The following is a 23,464-nucleotide window of genomic DNA, read 5'->3' as shown; positions in this document are numbered from 1 at the left end:
TCTGTGGCTGAGCCCGGGACAGGCTGGGCCTCCTTGGCAGAATGGCGAAGGAGAGGCCACTGGGATGGGGGCAGGAGGAGACTGAACCAGCCACCCAGATGGCCTCCGTGGGGCCACAGTCCAAATGCCGATGGTCAAAGGGGCCTGAGCATTCAGGTCTCATTCCTGTGTCCTTGTCCATTTCTGGGAAGATATTCTACATGGGGGCCATTGAGGGACATCAGGAGGAATTTGGTGCTGGAAACTCAGAAGCAGGTTACAAGGACTCTGTGAAGGACTAGAGCAGACATCTGGGTGTGGGGAACAAGGTTGCCCCACAAAGGAGAGAGGGGAGGGTAACTAACCCAAACAAGGCCATTTGCCTGGGATTGAGGGCATCCTGGGGTATAAGACTTTCAGTGCTAAAACTGAGAAAGTCCTGGGCAAGCCAGGACAAGATGGTCTCCCTGGGGAAGGGCTGGAATCACTGAGAAGGGCATCAGGTGCCTGGCTGGGGAAGGAGACAGGCTCCAGCTTTGGGATTGTTTAGGTTCTAAGATATAAATTTCCTTCACAAAAATAGGCTCAAATAAGAAAAAAAAAAACCCAAAACCATACATCAAACACCCACACTCCCCCTACACCCCCTACCAAAAAAGACTATTTTCTTTTAGTGAACTTATCTAATATATGGAGCCCTCATTTTTGCTGATGGCAGCCCATGTCTGATTTTTTCCCGATTTAAGGAATTTCTTGGACCCTCCTTTCCCAGGTGTTCCTGGTGTTGGAGTTGAGGCTCTGGGTCTGAGCTAAGCAGGCTGCTATTTGGGACGGGATTTCTCTTAGCGTGGGCCCAGTCCCACCTGTGGGTCACACAGCCAAGGACAGGTAATGGCCGAGCAAGGCAGGTGCTCAGGTGTCCAGACTCAGACCAGACTTGGGGTGACAAAACACAACTCAGCTCTCACTAGCAGCTGCCCTGGAGCCTGCAGAGATACTGTTTGTCTTGGAACCACTCAGGCTAAAGCTGACGTTCAAAGACCTGGTTCCTCTGGCAGGCCAAGGCTGGAGAAAGGTTAGCATGTAGGTTGCCTGGCTCACACCGACTCCGTTCTTCCCCAGAAAGACTTCCACATTATGTTCAGCAGCAAGTCTGAAATCGTCAGAAATCCCCCTGTTAAATGTAAATACTGTTTAAAACATTTTCCCATTGGCAGAGGGAATGATGTTTGTTTTGTCCTTGACAGAACAATTCTGGGGCTGGCTGTTTTAAAAAGGGTTCAAGTACAATGAGATTAATTATCTTAAAAATACTGCATTTATCTGATGCAATCTTGCCACTCTCTTAAAGGAACAGCTGTTGCTGTTTGCAGCCATAGTGTTTGAGATAGGTTATCTTTTGACATTGGGACCAACATTTTTTGTTATGTCAGATAAGATAAAAGTAGGTGTTTGCTGCTACAGTTTCCCCTAGTACCCAGCATTCTGCATTTACGTAAGAGGGCCAGATGGCTGAATTAAGGATGAAATACACACATCAAGATTTGCTTTTAAATCCACCTCTGTAGATGTAGGTTCTCTTAAGAGGCTTACCAAGAATTTTTGGCTTTGTCCTCTCCTAAGGAAGATGAGCCTAGAGTCTTGAGCTAAATATCTCACTTCTTCCATATGTATGCATATACACACTTCCACATACTTCTTAAACTTGTTTTAATTTAGGCAGGAGAAAAAAAATTATAAAAGCATTTAGGTTCCTAAGCTGTTTTTTCCATAACCTCAGCTCTCTTGGAAGTATTAGAATGATCTGCAACAAAGCTTTCAAATAGTGAATCCTCACTGCAGTTTCTTAGATGTTCTCACACATGCCCCAAGACATGTCATCCCTGAACCTATTAAGGTTCAATATTAGGGTTTTGCCTCTGGATTCCTGTACTGCAGCAATTTTGGATGTGTATGAGATATGAAATTTTGCTGAATGCCTTCTTATCCCTTGTCTGTTTACTGCCCACTAATCTATCAGCTATTAAAAGTAAGGCTCATGCTTTGTGTTCTTCTAGTAGTTGGATGAATTGATGGTGATAATATGCCCTGTCTTGATTTCCAGGTATATAAACAATGCAAATTTGAATGAGTTATCTTGCCTCTCAGGTGAAGTTTCCAGCCAAGACACGAAGTCTGTGTGTGTGTGTTCATGTGCGTGTGCATACACACCTTGTGTGCTTATGTGTGCGTGTGTGTGCTGTGTTTTGAAATAAGCTAACTATGAACCATAAACTTTTATGCTTTATTGAATCAACTCAATAAATTAGTTCAGGCAAGTGCAAATATTTGCAGGGATAGCTAATACAAACAAGCTATCATGTATAGAACACTTACCATGTGGACAATTGGATTCTGGCTTTTTTTTTTTTTTAAGGAAAAGAAAAATTTCTGATATCTACTGCCTTCAGTTTACTCATTTAATAACATTTCCCTGACTCTTTTCTACTGATCTTGTACTGTCTGGGGGCACATTGGTAAAAAGCTGGCAGAAAAGGGCTTCTCATTCAGCAAATTCTTGTGGAAGCAGGAACCTACTGTATGTTTCCTCCTTTTGTAATAGAGCTGACATTCTCACCTGAAACAGACCCAGGTCTAGAGGTAAAGGGTGGAGATGAAAGAAAAAGAGATAACAGTGTGTGTGCACATGTGTCGGCGTGTGTGTATGTGTGTGTTCATGCATGTGTGTGTGAGGCATTTGCAAGTATGAGTGAAGCACCCATGTCTTACTTGTTCCCAGTGGGGGATGCTGTCTAAATCATGTCTCTTCCTGTCGATGCAAGACATCTCGGTTCTTTGAAACTTTGGTAGGGATGAAATATCCATCCGTGAACAAAGAAATAGTTTCACCAAAGAAACCATTCATGGTAAACTCAGTTACAGTGACATTTCGGAAATTGACACTAGTCAACAGTTTTCCTCTACCCTCCACTCCTATCATCATGTATGTCTATTTGGCCTCTTCCTCCAGATTTATGTCTGGTTTTTGGGAAAAGCTCTTTACGTCAGCAATGTAATGGCTTCTATAAAATAAGAGCTCTCCTGTCTAGAAAAATCTAATAATCTTAATAAGCCCATGTTTATAATATTGTTTCATTAAAAATAAACACATATTTTGTAGTTAAAAGCTCTTCTCTGCTTCCAAGTGGGCTTTCCATCTCATGAGATATTAAGAAGTGGGACTGTTAAAGCAGGGAATTAAGGAAGAGGCAGGAAATACAGAAGAAAAAATTCACAAAATTTAATATGCCAACACACAAGGCTAATGTCTCCTTCCTCCATAATTTATGTTAAAATTTATCAGATTCAGAAGTCAATAAGATAAATAGCTGTATATCGTTTTTCCTTGCGCTATAATTTCATCACAGGTGTATCTTGCTCATTTATAATGCAGTATCTTGATATTTGAAGGCAAAATATTTCAAGTACTCTGACAAGCTAAAAATGAGCCCCTAAAAGTTTGTGTAAATCGGCATTTATATATTTTCTACATAAAATTAGTTCTCAAACTCAAAACCAAAATATTTGCAAAGGTATCATATGAATATATTTCTTAGGCATTTTCTTTGCAAGGTGCAACATGAAATTTTAAGTAGTCATTAATTGTTTCTTTTAAAACAGCTCAGCTGAAATACACAGGAACAAACTATTGATGCATGCATGGATCTTAGGGGTGTTATGATGACTGAAAAAAGCCAATCTCTAAATGTACATACTGATTACATGTATCCAGGCATTCTCAAAATGACAAAATTATAGAGATGAAAAGGAGATGGGTGGCAAGGAGTGAGGGAAGGGGAGGGGAGTGGGGGGTGTGACTGCAAAAGAACAGCCCAAAGGACTTTCTTTGAAGTGATGCAGCAGGTCTGTATCTTGATCCTGATGATGACACATAAAACTCCGAGAACTATATCATAGAACTATATGCAAAAACGGGTGAAATCCAAGTAAGGTCTGAACTCCAGCTAATTGTCTATTGCCAATGCCCTGGTTTTGCTAACGTACTGTAGTTATCACTGGAAGAGACTGGGTGATTGGGGACAAAGGACCTTTCTGTACTATTCCAGCAACTTCTTTTGAGTCTATATTTCAAAATATAGAGGTAAAAAACATAAACTTCTGTTGAAGAAAGGATTCCAGCTACTAACCAAACTTAGGAAGCAATTTAGTCAAAAGACTGGTGTCCGTGCACAAGGCTGGGCTTTTAGATATCAACACTGAAGATTCCTGATTTAGCATGTGCTTGGTATCCTAGGTCTGCAACTCTTAAGCTATGTAATTGAACGCAGTGTCTGTTTCCAACACTTCTATTAAAATTGCAGAATCAGGAAATTTCAGGGCAAGCAGGGACCTCACAGAATGCAGGCCAAGCTCTCAGGTTACACTTCTCTGGGTTTTGGTATCCTCATTTGTAACTTAAGGACTTTGATCTAGTTTCTCTGTAGTGTCCTGCCTAGTTGTAAATTTTATAATCCACAACTTTCTAACATTAACTACAGAAACTTCAACGGTGATCTTATAAATTTTTGCCTCAGTATTTACCGCATCAGACAAATACTTCAACTTAGGTTAATTACAAACATGGATGCAGAAACAACCTATTTATTATGTAACACCATTTCACACATTAAAATCAACTGGAGATTAAATTAACTGGATTAATTCTTACTGCATAGCTAAGGTTTTAATTTTCTGGGCAGTTTCTTTGAGATGACTTACTAGCGCATTTTCCTTGTACAAACCATATTACTTGTATCCACTTAAGTATTTATGAAGAAAGAGGAGCTTTACTTAGGTTAGTGTTTCCCAGTATGGGTCCCTTGAATGCCCACTAGATCTGCTAAATCAATCCTGGGGAGATTCTGGAAAAGCAAGCACTCAAACTTTAAAGTGTGGCCATTATCATTTGGGAATAAATGGTAATATGCTCTCTTAGCAACCAATACAGCTTTAGCTTCCTTATTCATCTCAACTGCTTTTCTTCATGGAATGCTAAATTTTGATTACCTTGGGAAGCTGAGTCCACTATAATAAACATGGGCTCAGATTCTTTAGGGATGTGCCTTGCCCTGTGATAGCATTCTTAGACGAAAGGATCTTAGCTGTAACATTTTGTTTTTTGGATTGATTTCCCAAGTCTAGAATAATTTAAATCACAGTGTTTCAAAGACAAAAGAAAACCAAAACCAAAACCAAATAAACCACAAAACTAGCAACTCACAGCATTAATGTAATCATTTTATTAACAAAAGGAACCCATGGGGTTCAAAGAAGAGTACAAAATACAATCTTTATTTTTTTTCCCTGTGGGTTAAATTGTTAACATTTTTAATAATAAAAATTAAAAAAAAGCTTTACATAGTTAACTTATCAAAAACATAACCCCCTGCCTATTGAGTTTCTTGTTGTGCAAAACAAAAACATAAAAAGTAAAGTTTTGCCCATGGAATGATATTGTGTGCCAAAAGATGCACATTTTCAACTTCAAAATTTTTGCATCAAAAAGAAAATTCTAAGGCCACAGTTTTATTTTTTGCAAACTAAACAAGAACAAGAGGGGATAAACAAGCAAGTAACAGCAGCTAAATTTTTAATCTTCATTCCCAGGTATTCTCTGTTCCAATGTAGAATTTCTACATTCATAAAATGCTCTCTTGATTATAAAAATGTATGCAGTTTCAACCTACTGCTTAGATCAGATATACCACTATCAATAAGGCAAGTCACACCTTTTAGATATTCTCTTAACTACTACAAAGTTAGCTCTGCTTCAGTTTCACAGGGGCACTTCATGATTTCTGTAATAAGGGTGATAAAGAATCCTAGTGAGGAATTCCATTAAGTAATTAAACTTTCTGTCCATACTGTTTGAGTTTGCTTCTTGCACTTTGTTTTGGTATCATGGAGATGGACAATGTCTTGACAAGGCATGTAAACTACAACTTAGAAGTCAATAAATAGTTGAAGGTGATCTTTTCTAAAGTAAAAACAATTGTTTAGATAGCACTTTACTATACATACCTATTTAAAGACACACACACAAAAAGCAAAATAAAACAGCAGTAAAATAAAATCAAGGAATAAAATTTTGTGACAATTCCAGTACCACAATTACTGGTCTGATAGCGTTACATTGTGATTTTAGACAGTGGCTTACAATACAAGAAGTGCATACATAATGCTTCCATGATTACAGAGAGTGGAGGTTGTGTCCAGAAGGGTGAAAAGCATACATTTACCTAATGTTTGTAAAAAAATCCCTGATCAAATAACCAACTAATTTTTAAATATAAAATTTAACCTTAGAAGAACTTTTCCATTTCTAAGTGAATATACTGATTGATTCAAAGATAAATTAATCATTCTGTTTAAGTACAGTATTCTGTAGGGGAAGCACCAGGGTTTCTAGATCAAACCCTTATAAAACACGGAGAAAACCAAAGTACTTGCTGGTCTAAAGTCTCTATCTTGGGAATCTCTATCTCCCTTCCACTTAGTGTCTAGAAATGTTCTCAGCTCACAAAACCAACAGATGGAAGGAAAAGTGAGTGAAAATGTGACATGAAATAGGAGGGGAGACAGAGATAGTAAAAACACTGCTCAGACTTTTAGCAGCAACACAATCCTGTTGGTCTGAAAATCCTGAGGTTAAATGATAACAAAATATTGCACCAAAACAATAAAGAAAATCACAGTTTAAACAGAACTACTGAAGAACTGGAATAACAATATACAATGTAGTAAATGCCATCAATAGACTAAAGTCTCTTCACAGGAATTAAATTTGTGTCTTTTTAAAAAATGGCATGGTTCCTACCCTCTTTTGATTTTGCATTTATTTTGAAATTCCCTTGATATACCTATATTTACTTCCATTTAATGCCCAAGGGGTTTTTCCCTTGGCCCAGATTCAGATTTAGTGATGGGGGGATGAGATTGCTACTGCAAACAGTAGAAACTCCAGAGAAGACTGATCTGACCTAGAGTGTTAAAAACATGTCTGATAACCCCACGAGAGGTAGATTTAAGAAAGGCTTTTTTTTTTGACTGTGTAGTTATCAAGGCATCCTGAAGATGCAACGTTTTTATCCCCTTTTCTTCTCTAATGTGCTCCTAGGTAAATAAGATATAAGGAAAACCAAACATATATCCTGTATAAAGTACTTAAAGGGGGTAAAAAGTACAGCCACATTTCAACAAAATGTGTTTTCATACCAAAATTCATCTTTCCCCTTTGAACTGAGAAGTTTTTCAAGAAGCCATTTCTTAGTCTCATAGTACTGTACAGCCAATTTATAAGCTACATTTTAACCTACCATTGAAAGAGTGAAAACTGTATGACTTCATTAGGACCTTATATGATCATGATCTCAAGAAAAGAGACTTTCAAGGACTTCAGGCCTGAATATGGTAATATGGTAAGAAATCATGAAGACCCTGCAACTTGCGGGTCTCCCTTTATATTTAAAGTAGGCCATTTTCCTATTCATGCCCACCCTTGTGCTGCTACTCTCTCCAAAACCAAGTCTTCTCCCACTGAGTCCATATTGCCTTAAGTTTAGAATACTTTTAAAAACACTGTGGGAAGCCCACAGTGTTTCCTGTTTACAGGTTCCTTTCTCTCAGGTCAGCACTGGCACCCCTTCACTTACTCTATCACCGTCAGGACTTCCGTTACATTCTGTGACTTTTTACATCTTCATTCCATTTTTTGAAAGGGATATATGAGCATCATATAAACTTGTGCAAAGATCCTGTTGGCCCACTAGAAAGTTCTTGTACGTTTTAATTTTTATTGCCTTCGGTCTTGATGTTCAAGACTGAAGAACTTTATGTTCTTAAGTGAATCTTCCCTCTCTCTTTCCCAAAAAGTAGAAGAAAAGAATAAATATTCTGATTTGATGATGAACACAGTGATTTCCGAAATCTATTCAGAGAATGAAGGAAACAGGCTGGGTCTCTTCTACATCACTAGGATGTGGATCAACCTGCAAAAAAGAGCAGACCAAGATTACTGCTGTAGCATTCTCTAAAATGATTCTAGTATCTATTTCTGTTATAATTATATGATGGTTATAAGCCAAGTTGCCCAGAGCCTATTATTAATAATTCCCAGTAGGCCACTTAAGCTCTCCATATTCCATGGCCACATAAAACATCTTAAAGGAAATCCACAATCCTGTATATGATACCACAGATCACAAGGAAAATACTGGAAAATGTGGTAAATGGATCAGTCATAGTCTATCACCACTATAAAAACAAATTTATATTTCTCCTATAAATTATCAGTTGACAACAGGCATTTTAATGAGCAGACAACTATAAATTGTTATTTATAAGCAGTGCAACAAAAATCTAATTTTCTTTTGCTTTGTTTACCTCTGAATAAAGAGGTGGGGGTTGGAACCGGAATTCTGGTATGCAGGCAAACATAGGACAGCATACTTCTTCCTCACAGTTAGAGAGTTGAGGATAAGGAGGAATGTGTCTAGAGAATTCTTCCTCTGATACCACATCTGCATAATTTGGTGGTGCTGAAACAGAAATGAAGTTGGAGCTAAGAAATCCATGCAAAAATTACTCTCTCTCTTGTGAACTTACACAAAACTAAGAAATTTAGCTAAATTTGAAGATAAAAATATGGTATTTCTTCCTATAATCATCAAGTTTTTGTGCCCATTACAACAAAATATTTAATAGATTTTTATTTAATGACTACTAATATTAATTTTACTCTACCCTTTTGAGATGTATGGTTTATAATTAAGGTAAACAAATATCACTGAAATGTGGCTGTAGAAAATACATGAACACTCTATACTTCTATTTTTCATTGTCTTATTATTTAATCAGAATCAGGAGATGTACATTTTATTACTGAACCTGCCATCAGCAGCTTTGTCTCCTAGGTAAGTTAATATTTTTAAGGTCCTTTTCAAGAATAATGTTTTATGACTTTACAGTAATGAGAATAAAGACAGCTGTAGTAGTAGTAGTAGTTAACATTTGAGCACTTAATATCTTATATGTTCATGTTCTTAGGTACTTTCCTTGTAAAACTTCATTATGAAAGAACTTCAAAATATTTTACCTTCAGGCCGTTCTGGCAGGGTCAGTGTCAACCAGCTCATATCCATACTGAACTGGCTGGCTACACTGGAGTTTCTGCTGCCAAAACCATTATATGGAATTGTACCAATCACTAATGGCAGTTCAATCATCAATTTTTTAGCACCAGGAATGTGAATATATACCTAATATACCAAAAAAACCCAAAACCAAAACAAAAAAAAGAGAGAAAGACAAAAATGTAAGTTAAACCTCATAGTAGACAGCATGATTAATTTCTTTTTGATAGATAATTTCTTCATGATCTGCCACCACGTCCCATTACAATTCTAAATTGTCTTGACTGAACACAATAAAGAGTACGCAAAACATAGTGAGTGCTCTATGATAGGTAACTGTGGCCTTAACATAATTCATTGTACTTTGGCATGGCTTTCATAATTACTGTAGAAAATTAAGTATATGTCTTCAATGTAACAAGCACCTCTTAATGCATCTGAATTCTTTGATGTTATCTTATTAAATCCCTTGGGGGGATGGTTTTTGATTAAAAACAAAAGCCAATCTTCATATATTTCACAACTAATGGTAATGCTGACATAAAATGACATTTTCCCAGGTAGCTGCATATATGTGCAGTAACATGACACCAGTTATTGCTCCACTCTACATATTTTTAATTTAAAGAGAGCTCTGCTTACAGCTAAGGAATAATCCACTCTGATAATGCAGCAATCTAGGATGGATGGAGTAACAGGTGGAATTTTTAGAGTTTTTCCATTCCACGTGTCGGTGCTCCCAGAAGCAATGTGGTTTCCTCGCACATTGGCGACCATGTGACGGACAGTCTTTGTTTTCCCACTAGCCAAATACGTCTGGGTTTGGAAAATAGCAGCTTTGGGAACAATCAGACGAGACGAACAATTCTCTATTTCCGCATAGATTGGAATTGCTTCTCCTAGAAAGAAAACAAAAACAGGGTGGATTCAGGGACTTTTCAAAAAGTTCTCATCACAGTGAAATATGGCCATTTCCAATTAAAGCTAACTTGTTCCAATAATATTTCAACAAATTGAGGCACCCTGATGGAAAACATATTGTAAATCTAAGTCAGAGAAATAAAAATTCACTGCAGTTGTGGTAGATGTTATTTCTTAATTATTATATTTAATTATTACATTTTCTAATATAGAGATATTATATTAGCAATTCAAACGATATGTAAATTACCAGTATCTACATAAATTAAGATATGCAATTAAATGATTCAGTACTATTTTAAGTATAAAAGATCACTAACAAACTCATTAGTGCCTATCAAATTAAAATCTGCCCAACAGGAAAACAAAGTCTTTGCTTTTAAAAAATTAATAGTGTTAAGGTACAACTAAATCAATGGATGAAACAGGCAAGTTTTGCAACATTATGAATCCACACTAGACCATTCCATACTGCATTCCTTTTCAATAAGCCAGAACCATGGAGTAGGAGCCAAATCCACTGTTGGAACTGGACCCTTTGCAAATGATAGCTCTAATATCAATTTGGCTATTAAGTTTGTTAATGTTCTACATTCTGGCCCCATATATTTGTATATCTTAAGTCAGCATGGAATCAGAACGTGAAAGAGCAATTCATATTACAATAGTTCTCTTTTGAGCAACATGACTCTGGACATTCTTTTGCAACATTAAAATAAGATGCTGGCATTTTCCCACTCCTCTAGTTTTACTCTTTGTTACGAAAGTAACAGCATTTAAGTCAGAAATACCAAGAGTTTTATTGGAACCTGTTCATCCATTTGAAAATATTTAAATATTATTCATATTAAAAACAAAATTTTATTACTAGTCATGTTTTAAAATACTATATACTTCATATGTTATAAAACACACCATTTAAAATCACTTAAACTTAGCTAATAAAATGAATGAACCTTTCATTTAGACTTGCAAGCATTTTGCTTACCATTACAGTATCCCTTTCTTTCAATTTTGGCACTCAGTGAGACTGGACCAGAAGTGAAAAACCAACAGCCAACCATTTTCTCTTGAGTTTTCAATACAGGGGTCTTGAAAATTTCAAATAAAAAAATGACCTTAATTAAAAGACTCTACAGAACTCATAGAATTTAAAATTATGTCTTTCTTCATAGAATAGTTGTAAAGAAATTAGCCACCAAAGCACAAATCAACCTTTCTTATCCTCATATGACATATTAGGCAAGATATGTTCTGAAACACAAAGTGTTAAAACTCATCCCCCTTTTAGGAAAAATAAGGTGAATTTTCAGATTTAAATTGGCATGTCACCATCCTATTTTACTCTGAAGTTATTATATTTCTAGCAAATGATATGCCATACCTTAAAAAAGCAATCAAAAGCTTCACTAGTACCTACAAATATGATAGAATTATTTTTAAGACTTATGTATAGATCATGTGAAAGGAGAAATGATATAAAAATCAATAATCAGAATATTATATTTATTTTGGCATTTAGTAAGTAGAATAAGTAAACAGTGTCCCACCCCCCTTCTTCAAAATACATCACCAGGCAGACATTTTAAGTGTCCTTAATTTGGCATGGTTTTGGGATTTTGTGTAATGGTGCAATGACATACCCAGTGTTAAAGATCTAAAAAGGTTATGAAACACATCACTCCACTATAGTATTCTATTCCATAGTAACAAGAGAAATGACACAAGATTTACAATGCTTAGTTTAAAAGTTGCACACACCAAAACCTTCCTATAAAACCCAATGTTACTTGCAATATTTTTTCTTTATTTATAGAAAGAATAGTAAAAAATAAATAGTATCTGTTTTTGGCAAAAATCAATTGCCACAATGGTCATAAAGAATTTAGAAATATTTAACTGTCCAGTTCTAAGTAGTTTATACAAATACAAGACACTTAGCTTCACCAATTTTCAAATGAGTTTTGAGCAGCTGTTAAAGTTGTAGCTATAAACCAGGGCAGCTGGGTGCTGGCTATTTTATGATTTTGGCCACAAGTGACCATATAACCACACCATATCTGTTATCTTTTCACAATCTAAAGGTGAACATTAGAGAAAATTCTATTTCTTTTTCATGTGAAAATAGGAGTCAAACAACTTTTAACTGCTGGCTTTCTCCTTGTTTTTAAAAACATTGGCTGGAAAAAGAAACCTCCAACACTAAAAATACATCTTTGTCACATCAGTATCATAATGGAAAGTTTAAATTATCTTGGTATTTTCTATGAAGTAAAAAATCATTCATTCATATTTAAATGAAGAACCATTAGGTCTTAGTAGCTATCATGAAAGTACAAGGTATAATTTTATATTATTTTGATAATATGGGTTTAGATAAAAGGATCTAGCTCATTAGCTCCCATCTTGCCTATTCTGTTGTTACTTATAGCCTGATCTTTCTTATCAGTCTACAGTATTTCTGGTGATTATTAGAAGTTCAATGCTTTAATGTGGCCAAATCTGTCATAAGGAAATGATAAGTGAAAGGATCGCGGCGGCAGCTGCATGCACTTACTTAATGTTAGAAAATGACATGCAAAATGGAAGGATACATAGCATAATGGCCTGAGCTTCAATAACAGGCTGAGCATGATTAATACTCTTCCATAATTACTGTTCCTCAACCTGCTATTATTGAAGAGTTTAGAATATCACAGTCCTGTGAATGTGGCCGCTCTGGTAAAAAGTAACCACTCTCTGTGTGTGCATTATTGTTATTAAGCCTTATTAATGCATTTCAAGCCTGTGTAACTTTTTGGCAAAAGAAGCCCCGAACAGCAGGGACATAATCAATAGTATTAACACACACAATTTGTAATTTGCCCAACCTAGAATCATATATTTGTAGTGAATGCCTATGGGTTACAAGATTGTATTTTTCTAAACCATCAGAAAGTGACAGGACAGACTACCACTAAACTGGCTAAATATAAATAACACTATTGAAAGGAAGGAGGAAGAGAAGAAAGGAGGAAGAGGGGAGGAGGAGGAAGAGAAAAATGAAGAACTTACTAATAATGCCGGCGTGTTGACATCGATATGACTAACAACCTGGAGTTCCCGCTTTACACTCTGATCGGGCACCTTGGGCCGTTCCAAAACTGCCCTAACACAGTACTGAATACTTCCATATTTCCCGGTAAATGAGGTGACCAAAGGTCTGAAACAAACCAAAAACATTAATTTATAAGTTTATTTTTCAGTTAAACAAAAAAAGGAAAAGCACGATTTAAATATTTTAGGTTGAGGGGAAAGTGTAGGCAGGGTAAGTCTGTCTAGGGACTATGCTATTCAGTGTAAACATGCATACTGGAGAGTTAGAAGATACCTAGTACCCATACATTATTACAGACATATCACAGGGAAGGATAATCACAAACATAATAGTTTCACTTACTCAGATGGAAGTTGAAAGCGAAATGGAAATTCATGTTTTCCAGGCTGTAATAAAATGATACCTTCACCTATAAAAGATATTACATTTTATTTTAATTAAGGTTAGTAACAGATCAAGAGGTTTTACAACCATATTTTTAAAGAAGGTCTTCCTGGCTATATAATGCAGTATGCTCTCAAAGTTCATTAAACAGATTTAGAGAATTAAAATTGAATCAGTTTTTTTTTTTTTTTTTGAGACAGAGTCTTGCTTTGTTGCCCAGGCTAGAGTGAGTGCCGTGGCGTCAGCCTAGCTCACAGCAACCTCAAACTCCTGGGCTCAAGCGATCCTTCTGTCTCAGCCTCCCAAGTAGCTGGGACTACAGGTATGCACCACCATACCCGGCTAATTTTTTCTATATATATTAGTTGGCCAATTAGTTTCTTTCTGTTTATAGTAGAGACGGGGTCTCGCTCTTGCTCAGGCTGGTTTCGAACTCCCGACCTCGAGCAATCCGCCCGCCTCGGCCTCCCAGAGAGCTAGGATTACAGGCGTGAGCCACCGCGCCCGGCCTGAATCAGTTTTTGATAACACACACACACACAGTTCCATTCTCAAATAGACCAATTACATAATACCATAAAGTGCTAGAGCCCATAGCTTCAATATACATATATACGTGTGTGTATATATGTATACAGATGTATGTATAAAAATTCACAATTGTTTACCCCACTCTATTATACTAACATAATATACCAATATTAAATTGGACCTAAAATTAATTTATTTAAAGATAGATTTATTTTGGATATACCACAAAAAATCACACTATGTATTCTTTGGGCAGAGATGGATAAGAGAAAAAATTATGAATATTAATAGTGGCTATTATATTACAAAACAGCAAACCAACAAGACAAATTCACCCTAGTGCTCTACTGATGAATCGAGTTTCTTGGTGGTTAACTTGGGATAGAGAAAGGGCTTTACCAAGCATAGCCATGGCCCTTTACTCTGCTTTGGGTTGCCAGCTCCGTTTTATTTCATGCAGAGGCTTATCACTGATTGTGAGAAAGCCAAAATGCAGGGTGTGGAGGGACTGTGTAATGCCAGCGGCACTGCTGGAACCTCTAATGAATGTACATAGACAATCTGTTTAATTCAGATCTAAAGCAGACCCCATGGGTCGGGTGGCTCTCTTGAGATACTCACAAACTTTCCCTTCATTGAATGCTCAGATTTAATACTAAATTCCCTCATTGTGGGGGGATGGAGGGCAAATAAATAATAATAAGGGGGAGCACAGAAAAAGAACTTTGTTAGAGATTTGCCTGGGCACCTGACACTAAAATTAAGATTTCCACTTTATCCATTCATTGAAAACATTTTTAAAGGGCAGGAATCACTACTGAAATGGGATTTTTTTTTCTCACTTAAATACTGAATTTTATGAACTTAAACCATTCAGCTAACATTCCAATCTTGCTTGTACTCAAGAAAATAGGAACACATTATTGGCCCACAAACTATTCTGAATCCATCCTCAATTTTCAATGCGTAACACATTGGGGGGGGGAAAAGTAACATAGGTGCCACTTAAGACCATTTAAATAGAAATACTCCACAGGTGGGTGACTTGGAGGCAAAGTGAACAAGAACAAGTCACAGGGACATGAGATCATGATAAATGATAGTGCTAGGGCGAGCATAGGGGCTAGGAGTGCTCAGAAGTGTCCCAGCAGAAAGCGAGAGAGAGAGAGAGAGAGAGAGAGAGAGAGAGAGAGAGAGAGAGAGAGAGAGAGAACTGTAAGCCAGGGAAGCATCTCAAATTTATAGCTATCAAGTGAAAGGCTCAAGGCAATGCCAGTGCTCCTCAGAGAGCTGGACTAAAGTTCTAATTTGTAATCATTAGATTATAGAACATGACCAAGTACAGGTATTTAAAAATGTTTAAAAATGTGGATTTCATTTGAGTTCAAAATTTAGATTTTGCTTAGATTTCAGGCACTGTTGATAATCCTCAAACAGACCAGGGGGTCCAAAGGGGACTAGACATTTGTACACAAGTAATGACCACAGAGTGCTAGAACATAGATCATTTACATAGGAACGTGGGTGGGCCTGACACCTCAAGGACCTGAGGGTTGGAATGGAGATGAGTAGGAAGGTGTTTAGATGAAGGAAACAGCATGAGGAAGAGCATGTCAGGAATGGGTGGAGAACAGAGAGTTGCCTAGAATATTAAAAGAGGAAAAGAGAGAGAGAGAGAGATGAAGTTCCCCTTCCACAGGGAAACAAATCAACACAGATGAATTATACCAGTTAAAATAAGACTTCCAATCATCTCAAAACATAAACAGAAAAAAAATTGAAAAACTGATAAAAATGGGTTATATAGTACTCAGAATCAAATCTTTGTTTTCTTTCCTTCTTTTTAATTGTTATTGTTTCAAATTAATAAGGTTCACAAGCTGAATCGTGTGCCCATTTCTACTTCTGTTCTCATGGCTCATTACTTCTGTCTTGTACACAGAGGACTATAAAGTCACAGGGAGATGTTTCATTCGCTAATGGTCTTATAGTCAAAGTTCATAATTAAAAGCTTTTTCATGAACCGTAGGATCTAGAGAACCATTGCAGAGCTGGAGACTGGGGCTCAGGAAGGGTGAGGGACTTGCATAAGGTCATACTGCTGGTGGGTGACCAAGAGCTAAAAAGATTCTCTGGTTTTTGTCTTGTCTTTCTACCATAGTTCCTCAATAAAAATATGAAGAAAATCAATCACAATGATAGCAAGAAGTTGGATTAGATTAACAATGTCAACGAATGATCTGGAAAGAGTTTTTGAAAATAAATCCCAGGGCAACATTTCCCAGATATCTAGAATTCTAAAAGTCTCTACAAGTGACTGAAATATAGCCAGGTTTTATAATTAAATGACCCTGAGAATCTATGACTATGTTAAATTACTAACTTCTTCCAAGGTATAGATATATTAGGTGTGATTTTCCCCCCATCTAAAAGAGACTATGATTTTAAGTAAAATATAATTGTTGCCAATATCTGTTATGATACATTCTAAAGCAAGTTGAAGATTTACAAATTGTCTAGGTTTGGACATTCCATCAGGATGAAAAAGCGAGACCTGATTTGTGAATCAAAAAACGTTAGCCCAGATGTTACCAAAACAAATTTCCATTGCTAATCCCAGGTTCAACTGCTTTTATTCTACATTTATTTATTCAGTTGTTATGGGCCTAGAGATACAGAAAGTCCAAAGTCCTGGAGAAATCTCTCCTCCATGGCCTTTACACCATCCAGCCATCTTGAAAATACCATGGTCTGTTACCACTGGGGGAGGCATGCATGGGCTGATCTGGACACCAGACTGATGAAAGGGCTTGGAGGCAGGTAAGAACTGCCACATAACACACTGTTCCTTATTTATCCAAAAAAAAAGCTTTGGTTCCAAATATGGTTTTCCTCACTACAATTTTGGGATCACTTGGATTATCACAAACTTCAGGGATTTAACTGTGGACAATCTACTTCTTCATAGTAGGATAAGGCAAAATGGCACGTTCTGTTTTGTGTAAAACATATCAAGGGTTAGATACATAGATATAATGCATTTTACTCTTGAAGGAGGGAGGGGTACATACCCTTATTTTATTTGATTTGCTGATGAGGCAGCAAGGTGAAAGTGTAAAATAGCTTCCATCCACTGAAAGAAGACTAATATCCACCATTCCAAGTATTTTTGTGATTAAGGAGATCAATTTTTGTACTTAATATTAATGGAACACCCACACAGTGGGTCCCCACATGGGTACTTGTGGAAAATCTACACTACTAACTGGACTTCATGAAAATGAATAAGAAGAATAATCCAGAAATACCCAGGCGGCACTGTCTCTAAAGGCCTTTTGTTGGGGGGTGGAGGGGCTGGCGAAAGAAGATGCAAAGGAAAGAAAAAGCAGCAGTATCAGGTAGAGGCAGAACTCTCATTAAGTTGTCCTGCTCCCCAGAAGAGGGAAACCAAGCATGATGGTCAAGCCTAGAAACATTTCCTTTGAACTCCTAACCCTAAGGAACTACTTCCCTCTTCCCAAGACTGAGTTTCTGCTAATTCATCATGAACCAAGAACCAATACCTAGGTCTCCGATGGGTCTGAGTGGAAGCCATCAAGCACTGGGCCCCCCAGAATGGAACCACAGACACACTGGTTCCGCCCTTCATTCTTCAGGCCACAAGGACCTGGGACCTAGATCCCAGATCCCCTGCTGTCCAGTCAGAGGTTCCCATGGCAACCAATGGCCCACACCCTTCGTTCGCTGTTCTAGAAGATCCAGGGACTCCTGGTACTGGGCAGTCCGGGGTGAGCCAGGGGCAGCGCGCCAGGTAGACCTGCGCACCCTAGCTCCTCCTCTCTCCGTCGCCCTGAGGTTGGGCCGGAGGCATTGTTACCCACCACTCACCCGCGACCACACCGAGGCTCCGGCCGCTCACGGGGCAGCCCCCACCTCCAGAAGCCTGCCCGAGCCCACGTGCCAGGTGGGCATCCCGGCGGCGCGCCCCCTCCCAGCCCTCCCTGGCCCTGCCACGGCCTAGTGGGGAGACCCAGCGGTCGCCTACGCTCACCGGCCGGGGGTTCCTGCAGACTCAAGCGCACGTTCAGGTACTCCACCTCCGCGGCGGCGGCCGGGGTCGCGGCGCTGACGCCTGCGCTCGGGCCCCAGGCGGCGGTGGCGCGGCCCTGGGCCTCCAGGCGCAGCGCTCGCAGGGCCACTGGCTCTGCCGCCTCCAGCAGCACGTGCCCGGCCACCGTCTCGCCGCTCGAGTAACAGCCTTTGCGCTCGTCCTCGAACACCAGACCCAGGTTCTTCACGCGGCCCTCGGAGCCCACGGCCGCCGCGGACCCCGCCTCGCCGCCCATCCCGCCAGGCGACGCGGCCCCGCCGCAGACGTAGGCAGAGGCCCGGAACCGGGGTCACGAGCCCTGCAGCGCCGCTGTCACGGGCGCTGGCCGCACGCTCAGGGCTGCCGTGGCCCCTGTGAGGTACCTGGTGGAGCACCGGCACGCCTTGGGCGCTGTCGCTTTAACAAACCCAGCTGGGACTGAAAAGGGGCTGGGACAGCCCACTCCCAGTGGGCGCCCATTGGCCAGCTGTGAGCCCAGCTTCTTGCCGATTAGTTGTAAATGGCCACTGAATCATTTCATTGGCGCTCCCAGGCGGGGGCTGGCGCAGGAAGGCAGTGCGTGATCAGGGAGTGTTGGCCAATCGGAAGACGCAAGCGTGCACGTGCACAGGTCGTTTATTGGCTGGGGCAAGGCACAGTCCTGGGGCACGGACCAATAGCGAGGCGGTGCGCCCATGTGGACAGACAGTGAGAAACAATATCTGTCAGGGAGGCGGCGGAACAGGGTACCTCCAGCTCCCGGCGTGGCAGCTGTTCCTATGGTTACGAACGGGGGCGGGGTTTCTAGTAGCGTGAAGACTGTTTGCAGGAGTCACAGGGTTCGCGCTAGAACAAGACGTTGTGGCTGCAGCTAGCTTGTGTTTATGATTACGTCTGCAATACTCGAGAGGAAATCGATGCCCTGGAAAATGGAACTCGGCAGTGTTTCCCTGTGAGACCTTCGGGGCGGCCACGTTGTGACTTTTCTGAACAACTTGGATTCTACTAACCTCCAGGTTCCCGAACCCCGCCTCTCCTGAGTTTCAGAACTCCCAGCCTAGGTAAGAGCCACAGACAAGAAAAATGAAGGCTGTGGTTCTAAACCTGGTACAACTCCTAAGGCGTTCTGCTCACAGGCTCCGCAGTCTCGCTGAGCTGGGAATGGCGGGAACTCTTCATTCTTCCTGTTCTAAATAAGGTCATGAATCAGGTTATTTCTGCCCCACCCTAAAGAATTTCCTGACCTCAGTATCATATCCACAAACATTTCCAGTTGCCTTAATAACTTTGTTTCCCCACGCCCATCGCTCCTCTTGCTTGTCCTGTTTCATTTTCTTTAATTCACCATTCCTTCTCTGTTCTAATTCTTTTTCACCATCTATTATATCATAGCTGTCACTATCTGGCCATCATTGTATAACCTTTCAAAGTCCCCCCCCCCCTTTAGCAAAGTTCCACAGTTCTTGTTATCATGGATTTATTAATCTCATAATAAGATTAAAAATTTTTCTTGATGTAGCTTGGAAGTAAGAGAGGGAGGGAGGGAGGAATGACGGAAGGAAAGGAAAGAAGAAAGGAAAGGGAAGAAAAGGAGAGTACCCCAAAGTAAAGGTGGTTGTACTGCCCCCTTTGAATTTAGATTATTAATGTGCAACTCAATAAGGCTTTACACGTCCTAAATTTCCTAATTACCTCTCAAAGTGGGAAAGGCCACAAATTCAACTCTGCGTGGAGTTCTGAAATCGCTGTTATACTCTGATCATTTTGTCTAGAGTAGCCCCCAACATGCTCCTACTCTGTCTGCTTTCCTTCCTAATACAATCTGACCTCCTATTTTATTTGCATATTGTCCATCATCCCCACTAGAAACACCAAACTCATTCTCATTTATTTATTTTTTTACCCCTGGTACCTAACACAAAGCTTAGCATAAAGCAGGTGCTCAATAAAATGTTTGTTGATTAATTGAATCATGAATCCCAACCCATATAGTATTATTGGTTCTGCAATAAATGAGTGTAGTCTGCCACTTGCTCTACACTTTTATTGTCTCCAGGAAGACAATATTCTCCAACCCTCTGCCCTCCAAATTAAGTGGCTGGGAGGTGGATAAAAGGACAGTGGCTCTAACCGAATGATGAATGGACAGAAGTACAGACATGACATTCTGTGCTTGGAAAGAGAAGACTGCTCACTTGTCAGTTTTGACTATAGGTAACAGAACATGTGACCAACAGTGGCTTACCCAGTAAGTATATTTCTTATTTACTTGACAAGAAGTTCAGTAGTAGAGTAGGCACTGTTAGGGTTGGTTCATCAGACTCCATTTACCTGTCTTCTCTGACATACTTATCTCCCTTCATGATAGCCATGCTTACCACAGCTCAAAGTGTCTCTTTCTCACACAATAGAATTCAAAACAAGGGTGTGTCTGCAGCCCCCCATCCCACCCCAAGAAAAGATTTTTCTCTCTTCCAGAAATAAAATGTATTTATTTCCTAGATGCCCCCAACAGACTTCTTACATGTCATTGGCCAAAACTAAGTCATACGTGCATCTGTAGCTCATTAACTGGCAAAAAGAAAGGATTTTTACAATTTATTTAGACCACTGATTCTTCTTTGGAGGCTGAACAAAATCAGAGCTCTGTTAACAAGGAAGAAGGGTCAACAGCTATTCAGTAGTTAATTCAGTAGAGCCATTTGAGTGTCTTGAGTGGGTCTGGCTAAGTTTGCTATAGAGCAGACCTACCCCTTTCAGACATTTAAAGTATATTTAAATAAAAATAAAATAAAATAAACTTCTAAAACCAGAGAGAAGATAATTTACATATGATTTGCCTCATTCACAGATAAAATTTCATTTTTATTGTGCATACATTAAAATAGATATTCAAGTTCAGCTAACATTAATATAGCAGTATATGGGTTTTTTGAAGTGCAATCTGACAATCTCTGTCTTTTAATTAGCATGTTTAGACCGTTTAAATACGTAATCTTTGATAAGGTAGGTTGGTACTATAATTTGGATGTTTGTGCCCACCCCCTCCCCCACAAATTCATATGTTGAAATCCTAACTGCCAAGGTGATAGTATCAAGAGGTGGGGCCTTTGGGAGATGATTAGATTATGAGAGAATAGCTCTTATGAATGGAGTTAGAACCCTTAAAAAAGATGGATAAGAGATATTTCACTCCTTCCGTCATGTGAAGACACAGCAGCTACCATCTGTGAGGAAGCAAGCTACTATAGCTTGGGTATGGTTTGTCCCTACCAAAACTCATTGAAATTTGATTCCCAATGTAACAGGATTGGGAGTTGAGGCCTAGTGAGAGGTTTTGGGGTGTTGGGGGGCTTGGGTCTCATGAATAGATTATTGCCTCCTGGCAGGAGTGAGTTGTTGCTCTCATAGGACTGGATTAGTTCCCATGAAAGCAGGTTATTAAATCAAGTCTGGCTTCCTAGGTTCCTCTCTTACTTCCTTTCTTGCCATGTGATCTCTTTGCTCCTCTCTGTTTTCTGCCATGAGTGGAAGCAGCCTGAGTCCCTTACCAGATGCAGCTGCCCAATGTTGGACTTTTCAGCTACCAAAATCATGAGCCAAATAAACCTCTTTTCTTTATAAATTACCCAACCTCAGATATTTATTCTGTTATAACAACACTAAAGGGACTAAGACTGGGGGTCTCACCAGACACCAAATCTTCAGGGGCCTTGATCTTAAAATTTCCAGTCCCTTGAACTGTGAGAAATACATATTTGTTGTTTATAAGCCACATAGTTTATGGTATTTTGTTATAGTAACCTAAATGGATTGACACAGTTAGTTTTATAGGAATTATTTTATCATTTGCTTTGATTGTGACTTCATTAGTGTGTGTGCATATGTTTCTCTGTTCTCCCTTTCTTGCCTTAATTTTGATTATTTGAACATCTTTCAGTAATCCATTTAAATTTATATATTTAGTTTTATGTTTGTATATATTTTTAGCAGTAGCTTTAGAAATTACTGTCTCCTTTTTTATGTTATAGTTGTCCTCTGTCCTATATCTGCATACACTGAAAACTCCACCAGACAATGTTTACATTTTTGCTTTCAATAGTTATATGTATTTGAAAGAACTCAAGAGAAGAAAAATAATCTATTAAAATTACCCAGATATTTGCCATTTCTGTTACTCTTTCTTTATTCCTGAAGTTTCAGGTTCCATCAGGTAACATTTTAGTTTGAAGAAGAATTTCCTTTAGCATTTGCCTTAGAGATGGCCTGTTGACAATGAATCCTCTTAGTTTTTGTTCAGCTGAGAATGTTTTTATTTTGCCATCATTACTGATGGATATTTTTACTGGATATAAAAATCTGGGTTGGTAGTTCTTTCAGCATTTTATGAATGTTATTCCAATGTCTTCTGAGAACCTTATTTCTGATAAACTATCAATAGTCTTTCAAATTGTTCTTCCTCCATGTATAATTGGTAATTTTTTTATGTCTGCTTTCAAGATTTTTTCCTTAATGTTTAGTTTTCAGTAGTTTGATTATAGTGTAGTTGGGTTTGATTTTCTTTGAGTTCTGTTTGGGTTTGTTCTGTTTGTTTTTCTGAGGTTGTTAAATATGTAAATTTATGTCTTTTACCAAATTTGTGTTTTTTGCCATTTTGCCATCAAAAATTTTTCACACAAACCTTTTTCTTTTGAAATGCCAATATCAAAATGTTAGATATTTTTATAATGTCACACAGCTTCCTCAGTCTGGTTTTTTTGATCCTTTTCCTTTCTGTTGTAGAGGTTAGGTAAATTCTATTTATCTGTTTTCAAGTTTACTGACTGTTCCCTCTATCACCTTCATTATGCTATTGAGACCATCCAGTGACTTTTCATTGCAGGTATATTTTTCAGTTTTGAAGTAATCATTTTTTAATAGTTTCTAATTCTTTGCTAAGATTATCTTTCTAATCATTTCTAGAGTGCCTGCCTTTACCTCATTAAGCAGGAGTTGTTTTAAGATCTTTGAAAAAATTTCAATATCTGCATTATATCAGGGTTGATGTCTGATTGTCTTTTCTCTTGAGAATTAGGTCACATTTTATGAGATTTTTATTTTTGCATTTTGAATAATTTTACATTATATCCTAGAAATTTTGCATATTATAAGACTCTGGGTACTATTAAAATTAAAACTGTGAAAAGAAAATATTGGGAAAAGACATCATGATATTATTCTGGGCAAGGACGTCATGAGTAATAACCCCAAAGCACAGGCAACCAAAGCAAAATTGGACAAATGGGATCACAT

General features: G+C 38.7%; 1 protein-coding gene across 1 annotated transcript; it reads right to left on the bottom strand.

The window, feature by feature from the left end:
- Positions 1-5,235: 5,235 nt before the first annotated feature.
- Positions 5,236-18,645, bottom strand: ARRDC4 (arrestin domain containing 4). Its single transcript, XM_012764507.2, has 8 exons — positions 18,134-18,645; positions 13,510-13,576; positions 13,125-13,272; positions 11,059-11,161; positions 9,792-10,048; positions 9,113-9,275; positions 8,401-8,555; positions 5,236-8,006 (listed from the first exon to the last, which is right to left on the bottom strand). Exons 1-8 carry the CDS (start codon positions 18,426-18,428, stop codon positions 7,950-7,952), a joined length of 1,245 nt encoding a protein of 414 aa, XP_012619961.1. The 5' UTR covers positions 18,429-18,645; the 3' UTR covers positions 5,236-7,949.
- Positions 18,646-23,464: the final 4,819 nt, after the last annotated feature.

Source organism: Microcebus murinus, chromosome 7 (assembly GCF_040939455.1).
Source record: "Microcebus murinus isolate Inina chromosome 7, M.murinus_Inina_mat1.0, whole genome shotgun sequence".
NCBI classification, from domain to species: Eukaryota; Metazoa; Chordata; class Mammalia; order Primates; family Cheirogaleidae; genus Microcebus; species Microcebus murinus.
This window is presented reverse-complemented; position numbering and strand designations above follow the sequence as displayed.